This window comes from Chiloscyllium punctatum, chromosome 13 (assembly GCF_047496795.1).
Source record: "Chiloscyllium punctatum isolate Juve2018m chromosome 13, sChiPun1.3, whole genome shotgun sequence".
Lineage (NCBI taxonomy): Eukaryota > Metazoa > Chordata > Chondrichthyes > Orectolobiformes > Hemiscylliidae > Chiloscyllium > Chiloscyllium punctatum.
Window position 1 is genome coordinate 100440533 of NC_092751.1, and position 17952 is coordinate 100458484.

Genomic DNA, 17952 nt, shown 5'->3' on the forward strand with positions numbered 1-17952 from the left:
TGGAGGTAGTGGTGCTCCTGCACATTTCCTACCCCTTCCACTTGCCTCTGCGCCCACCGCGAACACCCTTCAAGGATTGGAGGCCAGAGGATGAACGTGCTGGTGAAGAGTTGCTGCAAATTGCCACATTGTGGCTGCATCATGTGGGTAGCCTAGCCCAGTAAGGGGTGGGGGCAGGGTGGCGGTGAGGTGATGTACAAACAAGTGTTGGTCTGACCTGTGGGACAGATGCTCCTCATTCAGATAGGGTCAGCCTCCATTTCAAATTGTCAAGTCCCCCTGGCTTACCAGGAACAAGCTCCACAGGAAAACCTTGAGTTGACATTGCCGTTTCCTGAAGTAGAAGCATTTTTAATGGACACTTGTAATCATATGTCCATTTAAAAAAAAGGGACTGGTAAAGGCCATTTGGCCCCTCGAGCCTGCTGTACCATTCATTAGGATCATCGCTGATCCAACGTTCCTCAAATCTACTTTTCAGCATTTTCCTCATAACTCTTGATCCCTGACTGATCAAGAATCTATCTACTTCAGCCTTAAATGTACACAAGAACTCTGCATCCACAGATTTCTGTGGCAAGGAGTTCCTAAGACACTCAATGCTCAGTGACAAGAAAATCCTCCTCATCTCAGTCTTATGTTGGCGTCCCTTTATTCTGAGACCATACCCTCTGGCTGTAGACTCTCTCATGAGGGGAAGCATCTTCTCAGCATTTATCCTGTCAAGCCCCTTTAGAATCCTATAAGTTTCAATGTGATCATGTCTCTTTCACCTCAACTCCAGTGAGTAGAATCTCAACCTGTTTGGCCTTTGCTCATCTTGTATGAGAATTAATGATGGGATTATACTTCCATATTATTTGTCCCAGAGTGAAGAAGCTTATTCTGTTTGTAATTGAATTAAACACCATTATTGAAATTGGAAGTATTAATGCTAATTAAATCTTTAATTAAATTCTTTGATGGGGCAATTCCCCTGTGACTCAATGAGAAGCTGAGCACTGTGGTTGAGTATGGTTCACACTTTGGTCCATGCATTACACAAAATTAGTAATTTCATCCATGGCGGTTGTTGAAGGTGTTACAATTTTACAATGTTACACTTTGCAACTCGGCCTGCTTGCTAGTTGGAGGGAAAGAGAGCTCACCCAAGGATGGTATGCATGCGTTCTTTGCCCTCAACTCGCTTTGAATTCATGTTTTTTTTTGGCCTCTCCAAGGTGGTTAAACTGTAGGGAGTTGGAGATCCACTGTCATGAGCTGTAATACTGAAGGCAGCTCAGTAATCTGGCTCAGGCTTGTAGGACTGGCCAAAGTTGTTTTGGCCACGCATCATGCCATTGTTTCTTGACTGTATCGATGGACTGGAATTTTATCCAAAGTGTTATTAATGCTGTGAGCTCCTTTCCCCATTCATATTCATTCCAATTATCCAGGACCGGTTTAAGCTGCAATATTTGAATGCCCTATCCATCGCACAGTGCAATCCCATATTGTACAAGATAATGGTGAGTGCAATCCCATGTTGTGCCAGATAATGGAAAGTACAATCCCTTGTTATACCAACTCATGGCACAGTGCAATCCCATCAGCTCGTTCTCAACACACTGTCTCCAGCAGTTGTTGCTTTTATATCACTACTGAGCGAATGTAAAGGAGCCAGCAGTAATGCTCCCATAGGCTGTACAGAATGGGAATGCCTTCCATTAGTTTTAACAGGTGGAAGACTGCAGGAAACATGCCATTGAGTGTCACCCTGGGTTCTGTTGGAAGCTGTGTAGAGATTGAGTCTAAAGCATTTGGATTAGAATCCCACTCCCAGTATATGACTCCATAACTCAAATGGTGACTGCAATGCAGTACTGAGGGTGTGCTGCACTATCAGAGAGGTACCTCTCCTGTCTGAGAGATCAAACCGAGGTTACATGCCTACTTTGCATAGATCCCACCGGAGATACTCAAATTTGCAACTGGAAGTTCACCTTGTGTCTTCTCCAACATTCCTCCCTAATACATTTCATTCCTGGTGTTTTGGGATCTTACTGTGCATGATAGGACTGTAATGGTTTCTCATGCTGCAGCAGGCTCTGCATTTCAGTGTAATTCACTGTTCAAGATGTTTTGGGCGTGGGATAAGGCATTATATAAATGTGAGCCTTTCCTCATGGTTCAATTAACTGGATTTAAACCAGTTGTCATATTTTTGCAAAGAAACGTTTAATTTAATACTCCCTCACTTGTCACAACAGTTGTGCAGCTGAATGTATTACAAAACTGATTTTTTAAAAAAAAGAACTAGTGTTGCTCATCAAAGATGCTGATAACGAGCACAGGATTTTTCAAGTGGCAGCTCCTGATACTAACAACTGGCCACAGGATTCAATATCCCAGCAAACTGACAGGGTGCAAATGGCCAGTTATAGAGTCCCATTCCCAATCATGGTTATGAGGCTTTAACTTATTGTAACAGCATCTCGTGGAGATTTGGCCAACACTGTAATTGTGCCAAATGCACCATCTTCCATCTGCTAAAGCTGTCAAAACACATCATAGTTGAAGCTGTAATTACTTTAACAGCATTCAGAGTAGCACAGGCTTTGCATATTCAAGAATATTGGTGAGATTAGACTGTATGAATATCATGGTGCCCTTGGTGAATTCCCCCACTAACAACACTCTGGGGATTACCATTGACCAGAAACTCAAATGGACGTTAAACACAATCGCTAGAAGATCAGGTCAGAGCTAGGAATACTGCAACAAGTAATTCACCGCCTGATTCCCCAAAGCCTGTCCACCATCTACGAGGCATAAAACAGGTCTGTGATGAATTCCTCCCCAATTGTCTGGATGGGTGTACCTCCAGCAATACTCAAGAAGCTTGACATCATCCAGGACAAAGCAGCCTATTGGATTGGCACCACATCCACAAAAATCTATTCAGTCCATCACCGAAGCTCAGTCGCAGCAGTTTATACTATCTGCAAGATGCACAGTAGATATTCACCAAAGATCCTTAGACAGCACCTTTCAAATTCATGAGCACTTCCATCTAGAAGGACACCACCACCTGCCAGTTCCCCTCCAAGCGATTCACCACCCTGACTTGGAAATATATCTCCATTCGTTCAGTGTCACTGGGCCAAAATCCTGGAATTCCCTTCCTAAGGGCATTTGGATCTACCTGCAGCACATGGAGTGCAGCAGTTCAAGAGACAGCTCATCACCCACTTCTCAAGGGCAGCTAGGGACAGGCGATAAATACTAGCCCAGCCAGCAACATCCACATGCCAAAAGAGAATTTAAAAAAAGCACTCTGGTTATGGTCCGGACACATGAATTCAAATCCCATCACTCAACCGGAGAATTTAAATTCAATTTATTAAATAATTCAGGAATGAAACGCCAATATCAGTAACTGTGGCCGTAAACCTACAGGATTGTTTTAAAAACCCATCTGGTTTACTACTGACTGATCAGGAAGGAAATCTTGCCACCCTTTTCAGGTCTGGCCTATATGTAACTCAAGACCCAGAGCATTCTGAACTGGCTCAGTAAGTCACTCAGTTATGACCACCACCTTCTCAAAGACAATGAGGGCTAAGCAATAAGCACTAGCCTTGTCACATCCAATGAATGACTAATGAAAGACTAGGATATGTTGAATGGTATGTAGCTTGTAATTTAACTAAACCACAGACTGAAAGCCTGGCACAATTTGTACACATGGAGAAAGGCGTGAGTGTTGACTGTTGTCCCCTACAACTAAATATAGCCATGAGGTCCAGCCATATGCTACATGGGACACAACATGATGCCTAATATAGTCCTGTCGCAGTTTGGGAACAAGTGCAGAAAGGAGGCATTGATCTCCATTGTCAACAGCTTTGAGTTAGTTTTGTCCATTTACACTTCTCATTTTTCTCAACACTTTTAAATGCAAGTTGTTTTGAAGAAAGACAAAGAAATGTGGAAAAGCTTTGGTGCCTGTCAAAGAAGTGTCCAAAAGATGAGGGATTTAAGAGAGTTAAGGAAATACACAAGGTGAATCCAGAATATTACTTTCAATTAATTTCCAGGAGCAAGAGAAGGGAACTATTGGGCTTTACAATGGAATGAAGATGCTATGAGTGACCCATCACTGGTAACTATCACAGCCTGAGTGCTACTTTAGTGGAGGCATTGACCAATGACCTTCTTCAGTCAGGGCATTGAGCATAGAATTAAGAAGTTATGTTGCAGTTATACAGGACATTGGTGAGACCACATTTGGAGTATTATGTTCAGTTTTGGTCACCTTCCTATAGGAAGGATGTTATTAAACTGGAAGGAGTGCAGAAGAAGTTTACAAGGATATTGCCAGGACTCAATGGTCTGAGTTATAAGGAGAGGTTGGATGAGCTAGGACTTATTTCTTCAGAGCATAGGAAACTGGGGGAGGACCTTGTAGAAGTGTGTAAGATCATGAGAGGCATGGATAGGGTGAACGCACTCAGTCTTTTTCCCAGAGTTGGGAAATCGAGGAATAGAGGACATCAGTTTTAAGTTTAGAGGGGAAAGATTAAAAGGGAACCTGAGGGGCAACTTTTTTTCACACAGAAGGTGGTATGCAAAATGGAATGAGCTGCCAGCAGAAGTGGTTGAGACACGTACATTATCAACATTTAAAAGGCATTTGGACAAATACTTGGATAGGAAAGGATTAGATGGATATGGGCCAAGTGTAGGGAAATAGGGTTAGCATTGATGGACATTTTGGTCGGAATGGACCAGTTTGGGCCAAAGGGCCTGTCTCTGTGCTGTAGGACTCTATGACTCTGAATTGCACAAAGTTCATTTCCAGAACTTGATGGGTAAAGGTGTGTTCTCTGCCCTTTGGATTAAGGATTTGTAGTATAGAAACCGACCATTCAGTCCATCTGACCTAAACCAGTGTCTATTCTCCAAAGGAACCTGCTCTCAACCTATTTCATTTCACCCTATTGATATAACTTGATATTTATTTATTTTTCATGTACTTAGCTGGCTTCTCCTCAAATGTGTCTACACTGTTCACCTTTTAATGGCTCTCTGAAATAGCTTTGGATTAGTACATCCCTGCATTAATCTGCACACTGCATTCAAATCATCAGGCGTGCAGTCTGTAAGAGACAGAGCTTCATATTAAGTGAAAGCAAAACCACACCGCTGTCCCCTTTATCTTTTCCCTCTCCCTTTTGTCTAGTCACCCTGTTCTAGATCTAGGGGGCATAGCCTCAAACTAAGGAGGAGCAGGTTTAGGACTGAGATGAGGAGGAACTACTTCTTCCAAAGGGTTGTGAATCTGTGGAATTCCCTGCCCTGTGAAGCAGTTGAGTGCTGCCAGGTTAAATGTTTTTATGGCAAAGATAGATTTTTGAACAGTAAGGGAATTAAGGGTATGGAGATCGGGTGGATAAGTCCACGAAAAGATCAGCCACGATCTTGTTGAATGGTAGAGCAGGATGACACGCCAGATAAAGGGCTTTTGCCCGAAACGTCAATTTTCCTTCTCTTCGGATGCTGCCTGACCTCCTGTGCTTTTCCAGCACCGCTCTAATCTTGACTCTAATCTCCAGCAACTGCAGTACCTACCTCTGCCTTGACAGGACAGATGGCCTACTCCTGCTCCGATTTCTTATGTCCTTGTCTCCCCCGGCTCTGACAAGAGCTGCTTATTCTTCTTTATTCCCTACGACAGCACATGGACTGCAGTGGTTCAAGAAGGCAGCTCCACCATCACCTTCTCAAGGGCAAGTAGTGAGGGTCAATAAGGGTTCTAACAATGCCTATGTCACATGAGCGAATTTTTAAAAATATAAATGTGGCCTATGTTGCACAGGCTGTAGCTGCATCTGATGGCTAAGACTAATCCTTGCAAACTGTGACCCATAAACAGTCTGGTTTAGTTCTGAAAGTTGACATTTCCCTATTTGTTTCAGGGTCTACTTGCCTTCAGCAAACATGGTTACTGAAGCACAGCTCTTCAGAGCTTTCACTAATCCTCTGAAAGAATTAAATAGAGCGAGGTCTCTGAGGGATGGAATTGATTCCTCTTCGTCGGCCTCTCCATTGGCCGCTCTCAACCCTTTTTTATTCACTCCTGGGAAGAGGGTGTCACTGGCTAAACTAGCATGGATTGCCTGTCCCTAATTACCCAGAGGGCAGCTATGAGTCACCCAGTTTGCTGTGGTTCTGCAATGGCCCATGTTGGCTAAACTGGATAAAGACAGCAGCTTCCTTCCCTAAAGGATATTAGTGAACAAGATGGATTTTACCGACAATTGCCAGTGGTTTTATGGTCATTATCAGACTCTTAATTCCAGATTTGTTTTGTATTGAATTCAGATTCCACCATCTGCCACAGCAGGATTCGAACCTGCATCCCCAGAGTTCAGATGGACAATTTGAGGCATAGGAAGGAGATTATCTGGTGGGCTGGCTCCTTGTAAAGTCTATCCAATTAGACCCACGTTCCTGCCTTTCCCAAAACAGGATCGCTATATCCCTCTGCCAGATACTTATCCAGTTCCCTTTAGATCCATCTTAAATACAGTGTATTTCAGCTCAGAATTCACTGTGTATAAAAACAGCTCCTCATTCCCTCCTTCTCTCCCTGTTCTTTTAGTAATCACTGTACATCTGTCTTGTTGTAGTTACTGACATTCCTGCCAGTGGGGCTATTTCTCCCAGTGTATTCCACCAAAAATGCCTCGAAATGCATTTGTATATCTGTTTATTTACCACAGTGGTTTGACACTGTTGGGGCATCTTCAGATCAAGGCCAGCTCGCTCTCAGCTGCCACTTTAAACATTAATGCATCTGTCTGACTCTGTCACCAGTTTCTCACATTTATTTCGAAATGGGTTTAATTAATATTTAATGACGTCTGTAAAGCTGCGGGCGCATAATCTGGTTATTACTCATTGCCTGTCAGCATAATGGCCCATATTGCTTTTGTATGTGCCGATCTTAGATTGACACTTTTAGCTTTCACAGGTAATGGGCAAGTTTAAAGGGTTTACAATAATAATCCAAGATTGCTAAGTGTCATAGGTTGCCACAGAATCTTGAGACCTTTACGTGACCTTGTGTCTCAAGCTTCTTCTTTCAACTTTCTGAATGCACTACGTTCAGACTCAGAACTTCTTTAATTCACTCATGGGATGTGGGCACCTGTAGCTGAAGCCAGCATTTATTGCCCATTGCAGCCACATTGCTGAAGGTCTGAATTCACATGTAACCCCAGACCAGGTAAGGGCAGCAGCTTTCTTCCTTAAGAAGCATTAGTGAACCAAATGGGTTTTTCTGACAATCAACAGTGGTTTCATTGTTATCATTAGACCCTTAATTACAGATTCTTCACTGAATTCAAATTTCACCATCTGCCATGGTGGGATTCGAACCCAGGTCCCCAGAACATTCGCTGAGTTTCTGAGTTAATAGTTTAGTGATAATACCACCTAGTGGACATTCAGCCCATCATGCCTGGTGTTCTGATGCCTTGACTATCAGCTTTTTTACAACTATCTTCCTGCATGTATTTCCCTACATTCTTTAAAGGCCATGACCATGTAGTCCTGGATTTGAGACACACATACGTTAGTCTGTCCTGTAACTCCTTTTTGTACATAAGTCAATTTCCATCCTGCTCTGGAAAGACATTGCTGTCCATTCACTGGTGCTGGGTCAAAATTCTAGAATTCCCTCTTGAACAGCTCTGCGCATGTCCACACATTATCTATGATGCCCTTATTCTTCAAGATGGCAGCTCACCATCTTCTGGAGAATGGGTAACAGACGCTGGCCAGTCAGCGATGCCCACAGCCCATGAACAAATGTATTGAAAATGCAAGGAGATCATTCTACCCACTGTGACCACCCCCCCCTCCTCCATAACTCACTTTATCCCCACTGACGTTTTTTTCTAATTTGTGTGGGAGTGCAAATATGATTAAATCTTCTTCTCCCATCCTTTCAGTCGAGACGACAATCTACAATGTACCGGTGTGCAGCATTAAAAGAATTTTCCTTTAGCTGTCTTATATTTTGATCCCACCCACTCCCTCCCATCAGTGTGTTATTTGTGTGAGTTTGCTGTCAGCACAGCTGACCTACTTTTTTTTTTGCGACTCACACCTACCATTAACACCTACTTTTTCATCTGTATCAATTTAGGACTGAGATGAGGAGAGATTTTTTTTTGTGCAGAGAGTGGTGAGCCTGTGGAATTCATTGCCATAGAAAGCATTTGAGGCCAAAACATTGAAAGTTTTCAAAGAGTGGTTCGATGTCGTTCTTGGGGCTAAAGGGATCAAAGAATGTGAGGAACTGTGTTGATGATCAGTCATGATCTTTTGAATGGTGAAGCAGGCTCGAAGGGCCGAATGGCCTACTCCTGCTCCTGTTTTCTGTGCTTTTAAGTGGACATAAAAAATCTCATGATTTTATTTCAGAGCATTCTTGGAGAACTATCTCTGATGCCCTTATTCTTCAATCAAAATTCCCTGCTCTTGCCCTTATTTTCCATGTTACAAAAGGATGTTTATCAAAAACTATGCTTCTGTTGGTTTTTTTTCTTTCCTTGCATCAGGTCACTGATAGATTCTATTCTGATTCCAAACCCTCAATACCTTTTACTTTATACCATGTTTTCTGATGAGCTGAACCCACACAGTGAAGGACCTGTCAATATAGCAGTCACTGTATTTCACTGTACCTCAAGATTGAGAAGACTTGGTAATGAGCTCGTCCACTAAATTGACAAATACCTTGTTTGGATCAAGCCCAAATAATTTGTCTTTATTTGATGCCCTGATCATTGACTTTCAGGGAGAGCAATAGGTAGTGTGTCAAAAGAGAAAACGAGTTTAATTATGGTGTTGCGTTCTTTGACATGGCACTGATTTATTGCGATTTTGAGCAGATGCTTCAATGTTAAGCAATGGAATATCACAGCTGGATACTTAATCCTCACAGGGTTCGCAGGTACTCCTGGATATCTGTCCCCAGAGGTTTTGAGAAAAGATCCATATGGAAAACCGGTTGACATCTGGGCATGCGGTGAGTGAAACTGTCTGCAATGTAACCCAGAGGGTTTGGAGGTAATGGATCTTCGAAGATAGCTTGACTGTCCCCGGTAACTTCCACAGGCACTCGTGCGGTTTTGAATGATGGGTTGAGGGTGGCTGGACAGCTGGTTTGCAACGTGGCATGTTGCCAACACCATGGGTTCAATTCCCACACCACCTGGGTTGACCAAGAAGGATTCTCCTTCACCTGAGGCACAGTGACCCTCTGGTTAAACCACCACCAGTAATCTCTCTCTCATAAACAGAGCTGCCCTTTGGTTTCTGGGTTTTTGGCAACTACACTAAGGGTGGGTTGATTCACAAGCTGGTTAAAACAAATTGGAAACGTTTTTTGGAAGCCCTGAATTAACTCCCTTGTTGTTCAGAGTGGGGCAAGAGTTTTAATTTATATCCACACATAAAAACTTTCAATAAATATGGAAGTTAGCTTGCTGAGCTTGAAGGTTTTTTTTAAGACATTTTGTCACCATACTAGGTGACATCATCAGTGAGAGCCTCCGGTGAAGTGCTGGTGGTATGTCCCGCCTCTCTGTTTATAGGTCTTGGTTTCTTAAAGTGGATGATGTCATTTCTGGGTTTTTTTCATGGGAAGGTAGATAGGGTCTTTATTGATGGAATTGTGGTTAGAATGCAATGCCTCTAAGAATTCTTGTGCATGCCTTTGTTTTGCCTCTGCTAGGATGTTTGTGTTGTCCCAGTCAAAGTGGTGTCCTTTTTTATCTGTATGTATAGAAACTAGTGATAGTGGGTCCTGTCTTTTGGTGGCCAGCTGGTATTCATGTATCCTGGTGGCAAGTTTCCTGTTTGTTTGTCCAATGTGGTGTATTTTACAGTTATTGCATGGTATCTTGTAAATGTATGGTATCTTTTAAACATCCTAGGACAGGTGAAACAAAGACACGCACAAGAGTTCTTAGAGGCATGGCATTCTAACCAGAACTGCATCAATAAACACATCGATTTAAACCCTATTTACCTAGTGTGGTGACAAAACATTTGAAAACAAACCTTCAAGCACAGCAAGCTAACTTACATACTTATCATCAACCTGAGCTACAAATCTTCTCAAAAATCGCTAATAAAAAGTTTCAAATTTGATAAATGAGTCGGCTATTTGCCCCGTCCAACCTGCTCTGCCATTCTGAACTGTTCTGATCCTCAGCTCCACGTTCCTGCCTACCCCTAGCGTCACTCGTTCTGTTTTTATCTATCTCTGCCCTTAAAGTTATTCATCTCCACCATCTCTCTGGGCAGAAGTGTTCCACTCAGCTGAGAAAAACAGTCCCCTCACCCACTTACGCCCACATGAACTCTTGGCATGTCCACTGTATGGAACCATGGACACTTTACATGTGCAGCCCCAATCTGTGATTCTTGATAGTGGGAAACGCAGAGGTGAAGCATATAAAATAAGGCAGCAAGATGTAACTTGATGAGTTCTGTCTGACAGATTAATGCTCACACATTGCTATTCATTTGTAATTTATTTCAGGCGTCATTCTCTACATATTATTAGTTGGCTATCCTCCCTTTTGGGATGAGGACCAGCATAAGCTCTATCAACAAATTAAGGCCGGTGCTTATGATGTGAGTAGAAGCCAACTTCAGATTGATTGTGTTATCTTCCGAGACTGGCGTTTCTTAATCTGATAGAACTGTAAATTATTTTTTGGGTGTTAAAATCCTGTATTACTGATCTGGGAGCAGGAGAGAGGCTGATCATGTCCCCGCAGTTGTTGTCATAAATAAAATCTCCGGGTTATTAATAAAACATATTTTAAATGTGCAGCCTGTAAATGATATAAGAGGCGACTATGCAGCTTACTATAACTCATAGGGGTCACATTGTTATAAAGTTGTTCAGTCAGCCTCACCAGTTGGAAGCAATTGTCCTTTCTCCCTGTGGGTTCAACATAAAATTTTATGAATGGAAATTTTGGTCGTGTTTTCAAACAATTTGGCACACCATTCTTAAAGCTCATGAAAATGAATAAGCTGAGACATCAGAGAATCATAAAGCACAGAAGGTCAACATTCAGCCCATCAAAACCAATGCTGCCCCTCTGAACGAGTTATTCAATTACATTCACTCTCCTGCACTTTCTCTGGTTGTTCCTGCATTTTTGGCTTCTTTTTTCAGGTTGCCTTCCAATTCACCTTGGAACCTGCCTAGAATAGAACTAGCCTCCATCTGTGCACTGCTCCAGGTCTTAGCAATTGGCTGTATTTAAGAAATTCTCTTCATCTACCTCTTGGTTCTTCTGCCAATATCTTGTGTAGATCTCCAAATTGCTAGTGAAAACAGTTTCTCCAAATGTACTCTTTTCAAAACACTCATAATTTTATATTTTTCTATTAAATTTCTCTATAATTGTATTGTTTTCAGAATAATTCCAGCTTCTGCAGTCTTTCCACCTAACTGAAGTCCTACCCATCATTCCTACGTGTGAATTTAATGCCATATGTCAGTTGAGGGTTTAAAGTTGGCCCTTGCACCTCAAGGTCCCATGTGCTTTACTATCATTGTCACAATAGGCCACTGAGTGCCTGCCAGGTTAGCTGTGGTGTGGTGAGACACAGAATAAAGATCACTCTCTGCCTTACTCTTACAGTATTCCTCAGATTGGCACCGCCTGTATTAAAGTGACATTTGTCCACTTAGCTGATGAGATTGTTCTAAGCAAAGATCCTCAAACCAGGATAACTGTGGGCCATAATCCCAACAAAATATGCCTAAAGTGGGGTGACTTCTATGTTGGTGGGTCCAGCACAGGCAGCAATGAGACAGTGGAGGTCTCCCTTGAGACTAGGTATCACATGAACGGGGTCGAAAAAATGTCATTATTCATCAGCCATTATTTATCTGACTTTGCAAGTGCCATGTATAATCATTAATGCCACATTTTCAGTTGTTCTGAGGCAAGAAAAAGTATATTCCTTTTCAGTGCAATAAAAAGGCACATTTAAAACTGAGAGTCTGAGAAAAACAGAAGTTTCAAAGGAAGAGTCACCGGACCCAAAACTTTAATCTGATTTCTCTCCATAGATGCTGCCAGACCTGCTGAACCTTTCTGTCAATTCCTGCTTTTGTTCCTGATTTGCAGTGTCTGCAGTTCTTTCAGATTTTGTCAGATATTCTGAACTTTTTACTTCCTTATTTTTCTAATTTATTCACAGGACCTTTAATTCTGGGGCATTTATTTCTTTACTAATTTTTTTTTGTTTCCTAAGAATTTGATCTTAAGCACCTGTACCTTTGTATCTATGGTGGCGCTGTATTGCAGTGACCATGAACTTTATATTGTACAATTTGTCTGTACATGTGACAATAAAGCTAGTTCAATTCAAAATGTGGGCCTTTGTTTCACACAATACTCTCCTAACCACAAGACAGAGGAGTTGACTCTATTTGTTTTCAGTGCATGTTTCAATTTTTGTTTGTTATAATCTGTTTTCCTAGTGTCAAGTCACTTAAAACAAAACTGAGCAGTTGGCAAGGGTTTAGATTATTCACTCCTGCCACAGGAAACTGGAAAAATGTCGTTATTCATCAGCCATATGATTTATCTGACTTTGCAAGTGCCACGTATAATCATTAATGCCGCATTTTCAGTTGTTCTGAGGCAAAAAAAAGTATATTCCTTTCCAGTCAAGAGTGTAGTGCTGGAAAAGCACAACAGGCCAGGTAGCATTTGAGGAGCAGGAGAATCAACGTTTTGGGCATAGCCCTTCTTCAGGAATGAGGCTTGTGGGTCAGGGCTGAAAGATAAATGGAGGGGGTTGGAGTTGGGGGAGGGTGGGGGGGAAGGTAGCTGGGAAAGCGATAGGTAGATGAAGGTGAGGGAGAAGGTGATAGGTCAGAGGGGGGCAGTGATAGGTCAGAGAGAGGGTCAGAGGGAGGGGAAATGAGGAAGCTGTGTGTTTGCAGGGTGTCAAGGCAGAATATGAGGCATTCCTCCTTCAGGCATTGGGTAGTAATGGTTTGGCAGTGGAGGAGGTCCAGGACCTGAATGTCCTTGATGGAGTGGAAGGAGGAGTTGAAATGTTCAGCCATGGGGCGGTGGGGTTGGTGGGTATGGGTGTCCCAGATTGTTCTCTGAAACAATCCGCAAGAAGGTGTCCTGTCTCCCCGATGTATAGAAGACCACACTAGGTGCAACGGATGCAGTAGATGACATTGGAAGAGGTACAGGTAAATTTCTGACAGATATGGAAGGATCCCTTGGGGCCTTAGGCAAAGGTGAGCGGTGTAGTGTGAGTGCAGGTTTTGCACTTCCTAGGGATAGGTGCCAGGAGAGGTGTGTGCATGCCGACACCACTCCCATGACCTCTGTCCAAGGGATCCTTCCACATCCGTTAAAAGTTTTCCTGTACCTCTACCAATGTCATCTACTGCATCCATGTGGACCTGACGAAGGATTCGCGGACGGAATGGTCTTTTTGAAAAGCATCTTTTTGATGGGGTGGGGAGGGAAATATATCTCTGGTAGTGGGGTCCTTTTGGAGGTGGCAGAGGCTGATGTGTTGTATGCGGAGGTTGGAAGATGAGGACCAGGGAGTCTGTCTTTGTTGCGTTGGGAGGGATAGGGTTCACGGGTGGTGGTGTGTGAAGTGGAGGAGAGGCACTGGAGGGCATCGACAAACAGGCAGGCATAGCTGGGTCCCATGCGGGTGCCCATGGCCACCCCTTTGTTTTGGAGGAAATGGGACGATTAGAAGGAGAAGTTGTATGTGGAACAGTCCATCTTCCAGTTACACTGGCACCACCCCCACCTGTTCCTCCACTACATTGATGACTGTATCAGCGCCACCTCGTGTTCCCACAAGGAGGTTAAACAGTTCATCAACTTTACCAACACCTTCCACCCCCCGACCTCAAATTCACTTGGACCATCTCGGACACCTCCCTCCCCTTCCTGGACCTCTCCATCACCGTCTCTAGTGACCGACTAACCACAGACATATACTACAAGCCCACCGACTCCCACAGCTACCTAGACTACACCTCCTCCCACCCCAGCTCCTGTAAAAATGCCATTCCTTATTCCCAATTCCTCCGTCTCTGCCACAACTGTTCCCAGGATGACTAATTCTACCTCAAAAAGTCCGAGATGGCCCCCTTCTTCCACGATTGCAACTTCCAAGTGTTTGACAATGCCCTCTATCGTATCTCTTTCATTTCACTCACTACCGCCCTTGAACCCCACCCTTCCCAACACAACAAGGACAGAATCCCCTGGTCCTCACCCTCCACCCCACCAACCTCCGCATACAATGCATCATCCTCTGCCACTTCCGCCACCTCCAAACGGACCCCACCACCAGAAGTATATTTCCCTCCCTACCCCTATCAGCATTCCAAAAAGACCATTCTCTCCATGACTCCCTCATCAGGTCCACACCTCACTCCTGGCATCTTTCCCTGCCACCGCAGCAAGTGCAAAACGCGTGCCCACACCACTCCTCTCACCTCAGTCCAAGGCCCCAAGGGATCCTTCCACATCCGTCAGAAATTTACCTGTACCTCTACCAATGTCATCTACTGCGTCCATTGCACCCAGTGTGATTTTGTCTACATAAGGCAGACAGAATGCCTTCTTGCGGATCATTTCAGAGAACATCTCTGGGACACCCGCACCCACCAACCCTACCACCCCGTGGCTACTCTTCAACTCCCCCTCCCACTCCATCAAGGTCATGCAGGTCTTGGGCCTCCTCCATTGTCAAACCGTTACCACCTGACGCCTGGAGGAGGAACACCTCATGTTCTGCCTTGGGACCCTGCAACCACACGGGATAAATGTGGATTTCAATAGCTTCCTCATTTCCCCTCCCCCAACATTATCCCAAGCCTCCCACTCTGCACTGCCCTCTGGACCTGTCCATCACTTCCCCCCTCTGACCTATCATCTTCTCCCTCACCTTCATCCACCTATCGCTTTCCCAGCTACCTTCCCCCAAACCCACCCCCTTCCAATTTATCTGTCAGCCCACCGGCCCTCAAGCCTATTTCCTGATGAAGGTCTTATGCCCGAAACATCGATTCTGCTGCTCCTCGGATGCTGTCTGACCTGCTATGCTTTTCTAGCACTACACTCTCGACTCTGGGCTCCAGCATCTGCAGTCCTCACTTTCTCCTATAATCCTTTCTAATGCAGTAAAAACATACATTTAAAATTGCATTCATCTGATACACACTGAACAAATTAGATTTTTGAAAATTGATTTACGCAGTGTGTATTAAGATGAATTAATGACATATTATAATTGCAAAAAATGAAAGATTACTTCAAAATTTGTTACAAATGACATGGATTGCCTTATAAATCATTCTGAATCCCAAATGGTTAGACTATCATTCAGTAAATTTTAATACTTTTTCTTTGTAAGAGGACTGGATCATCAGAATGAACAGGCATCACTCAACCCCATCAATCATTCTATCTCTAGAATCTTCTAAGCCTACTTGAGAGACCCTCTACAGTAACCTCCCCCACCAGTCATCTGCCCTTAGCAAAATCCCTCTGAATTACTTGAATTTTTAATTGTATTTAAATATTTTTGCTGTTGTTAACCATTATTCAGTGGTGGCTTTGTAACTGTCTTAAAAAAAATTGCTGGATCATCCTTAAGGCTTTCACAAGGATAATGAGCCAAATTGCAGTTGCTCCCTCACATTTCAATGTCATTGTACCCAGAATCATCTTTGGTGCTTACTTCAGTAATATTATTCAGTAATTACTTGAGAGTAATGTTGTTTCCTATAATGTGATGCGCACATAGTTCTTTGATTTGATTTATTTTTGTCACATGTACCTCAGTACAGTGAAAAGTTTTGTCTTGCATGCAGTACAGGCAGCTCATACAATACAAAATGCATCAGGGAAATAGAACAGAGCGAGGAATACAATGTTACTGCTGCAGAGAACGAGCCCAAAGAGTGAGATTAGCATTAAATTTGAAATTCCACATGAAATATGGGAAAGACCCAATATCTCCACAAAGCAACCTGGAACCCTAGAATCCCTACAGTGCGGAAATAGCCCATTTGGCTCATCGAGTCTGCACCAAAACTCAGAAGAGTTTTCCAGCCTGACACAGACCACCCCACCTCCCCACTATCCCTGTAACCCGGCATTTCCCACGGCTAATCTTCCTAAACTGCTCATCTCCACTCCATGGGGTGCTTTAGCATGGCCAATCCAACTGACTGCCACATCTTTGGACTCTCTTGTTGATTTACCCTCTCTCACTCTGTTATCTAATTAATACCTTGCGTGCTAATTATTTATCTAATTAATGCCAGTGGAGTGCTGCTGTATCCAGAACTTTGTCTTACTGGCCTTGTATATGTTTCACTTATGCATTTTTAGTTAGTGGAACGGTTTTAAGTGTAAAGAATGTATGTAGTAAAAGTGAGAAACCAAGGATTATTTTTAAAATTAAGAGCAACCTCTAGCTATTGCTCTGTAATCTAGAAGTGCATTGCAGTGGTATGACACTGCAGTCCCACAGGGTTTTCAGCCCTTTGTCAGGGAATGGTGAACTTGTGAATGAGGTGTCGCTGTAGCACTCTTGTGTTTTCACCTCTCACAGGGTCAGCTCGACACTGGCATGCAGACGGATAATGTCCTTCAGCGAGCATTCCCACACCTCGGCCCGTTGCTCTCAAATCATTCCCAATTTGGTCAGGATGTTACGATGTTGGCAGTAATTTTTGCTGCAATCTAAGGGGCAAATGCAAAGGCTTTTTGCTGGCAGTGAAACTGATGCTCAGAGGGAAAGGTCAAGCTGGACAGAGGCTTAAAAAGTGAAGAAAAGGAACAGAAATTATTTTCTCCTGCTGTGCAATCGGGCAAAGAATTTAAAACGTATACACAAATCTAGAAATGACTGCAGATGAGATGATCGAATAATAGTTAGCACATTTGTGTGACCTTCTGTCTGTTGTTGTAAGGCAGGTACTAACCTATTTTCACAGAAGTGGGTTAAAGTACCAATCCAACAAAGTTGTATCCATTTTCCTGATGTCTTTGGCAGCAGTCCTTTCTAATTTTTTCTCGAAGCAGCAATATTTGGCAAGCCGACAATAGCGCTTAGGAGAAAAATGTGAAGAAATAGCCACGCTGGAGAGAGACATAATTAATTCAAATTTCTGTCTGGTGTTTTGATAAGAGCAAAATGTTTCTCTTGCCTGTACCTTTCTCTGTGTCACAAAGAATTACCTGTCCATTTCACCCCTCTGAGACACTAAACCATTCTACTTGAATGGAGCTGCAGTGAGCATGCTAACTATTGCCCCGTGTTGGGATTGCAGAATTGTTACGGAGCAGAGAGAGGCCATTTGGCTCATTGTATTTGTACTAGCTCTCTGAGCATTCTTGTTTATGCTAATCTCCCTGTAAGTTGTTTCTATTTAAATACAGTACAACCTCAATTATCTGAACATCAATTATCCGAACTTAGGATTTATCTGAACAAGATCTCGCAAAAACAGCATTAGGCAACACAGCATTCAGTGATCAGTTAACGGCATTATGGCGTGAATTACCGGATAACCAAGAAATGTTTGGATAACCGGCACTCATAAATTGCTACTTGTTCACAATCAGATCGATTATCCAAAAAAAACTCCCCGCCCCTCTTGTTCAGTTAATCAAAGTTCTGCTGTAATCATTTAATGCCTGTCTTGAGTCCCCCAGTTGAACTTTCCTCCACTGCACTTCAGGACAGTATGTTCCAGAGACCTATCTCCACCACACTCCATAATCCTGTGCAGATCTCTCAAAGAGCAGCCTGCTCTGTGCAGTCAAAGGAGTTTGACTGTGAACCACCCTAATA

The 17952-nt window shown here is 43.2% G+C and overlaps 1 protein-coding gene across 16 annotated transcripts in view; it reads left to right on the plus strand.

Annotated features, from left to right (window-relative positions):
* Positions 1-17952, plus strand: part of camk2g2 (calcium/calmodulin-dependent protein kinase (CaM kinase) II gamma 2) — a 357622-nt gene that overhangs the window by 258700 nt on the left and 80970 nt on the right. For all 16 annotated transcript variants that reach the window (XM_072583442.1, XM_072583443.1, XM_072583438.1 and 13 more), the window contains exons 8-9: positions 8999-9082; positions 10604-10698. In XM_072583442.1, the coding sequence (XP_072439543.1) occupies positions 8999-9082; positions 10604-10698 (179 nt within the window). The remainder of the gene's footprint in view (positions 1-8998; positions 9083-10603; positions 10699-17952) is intronic.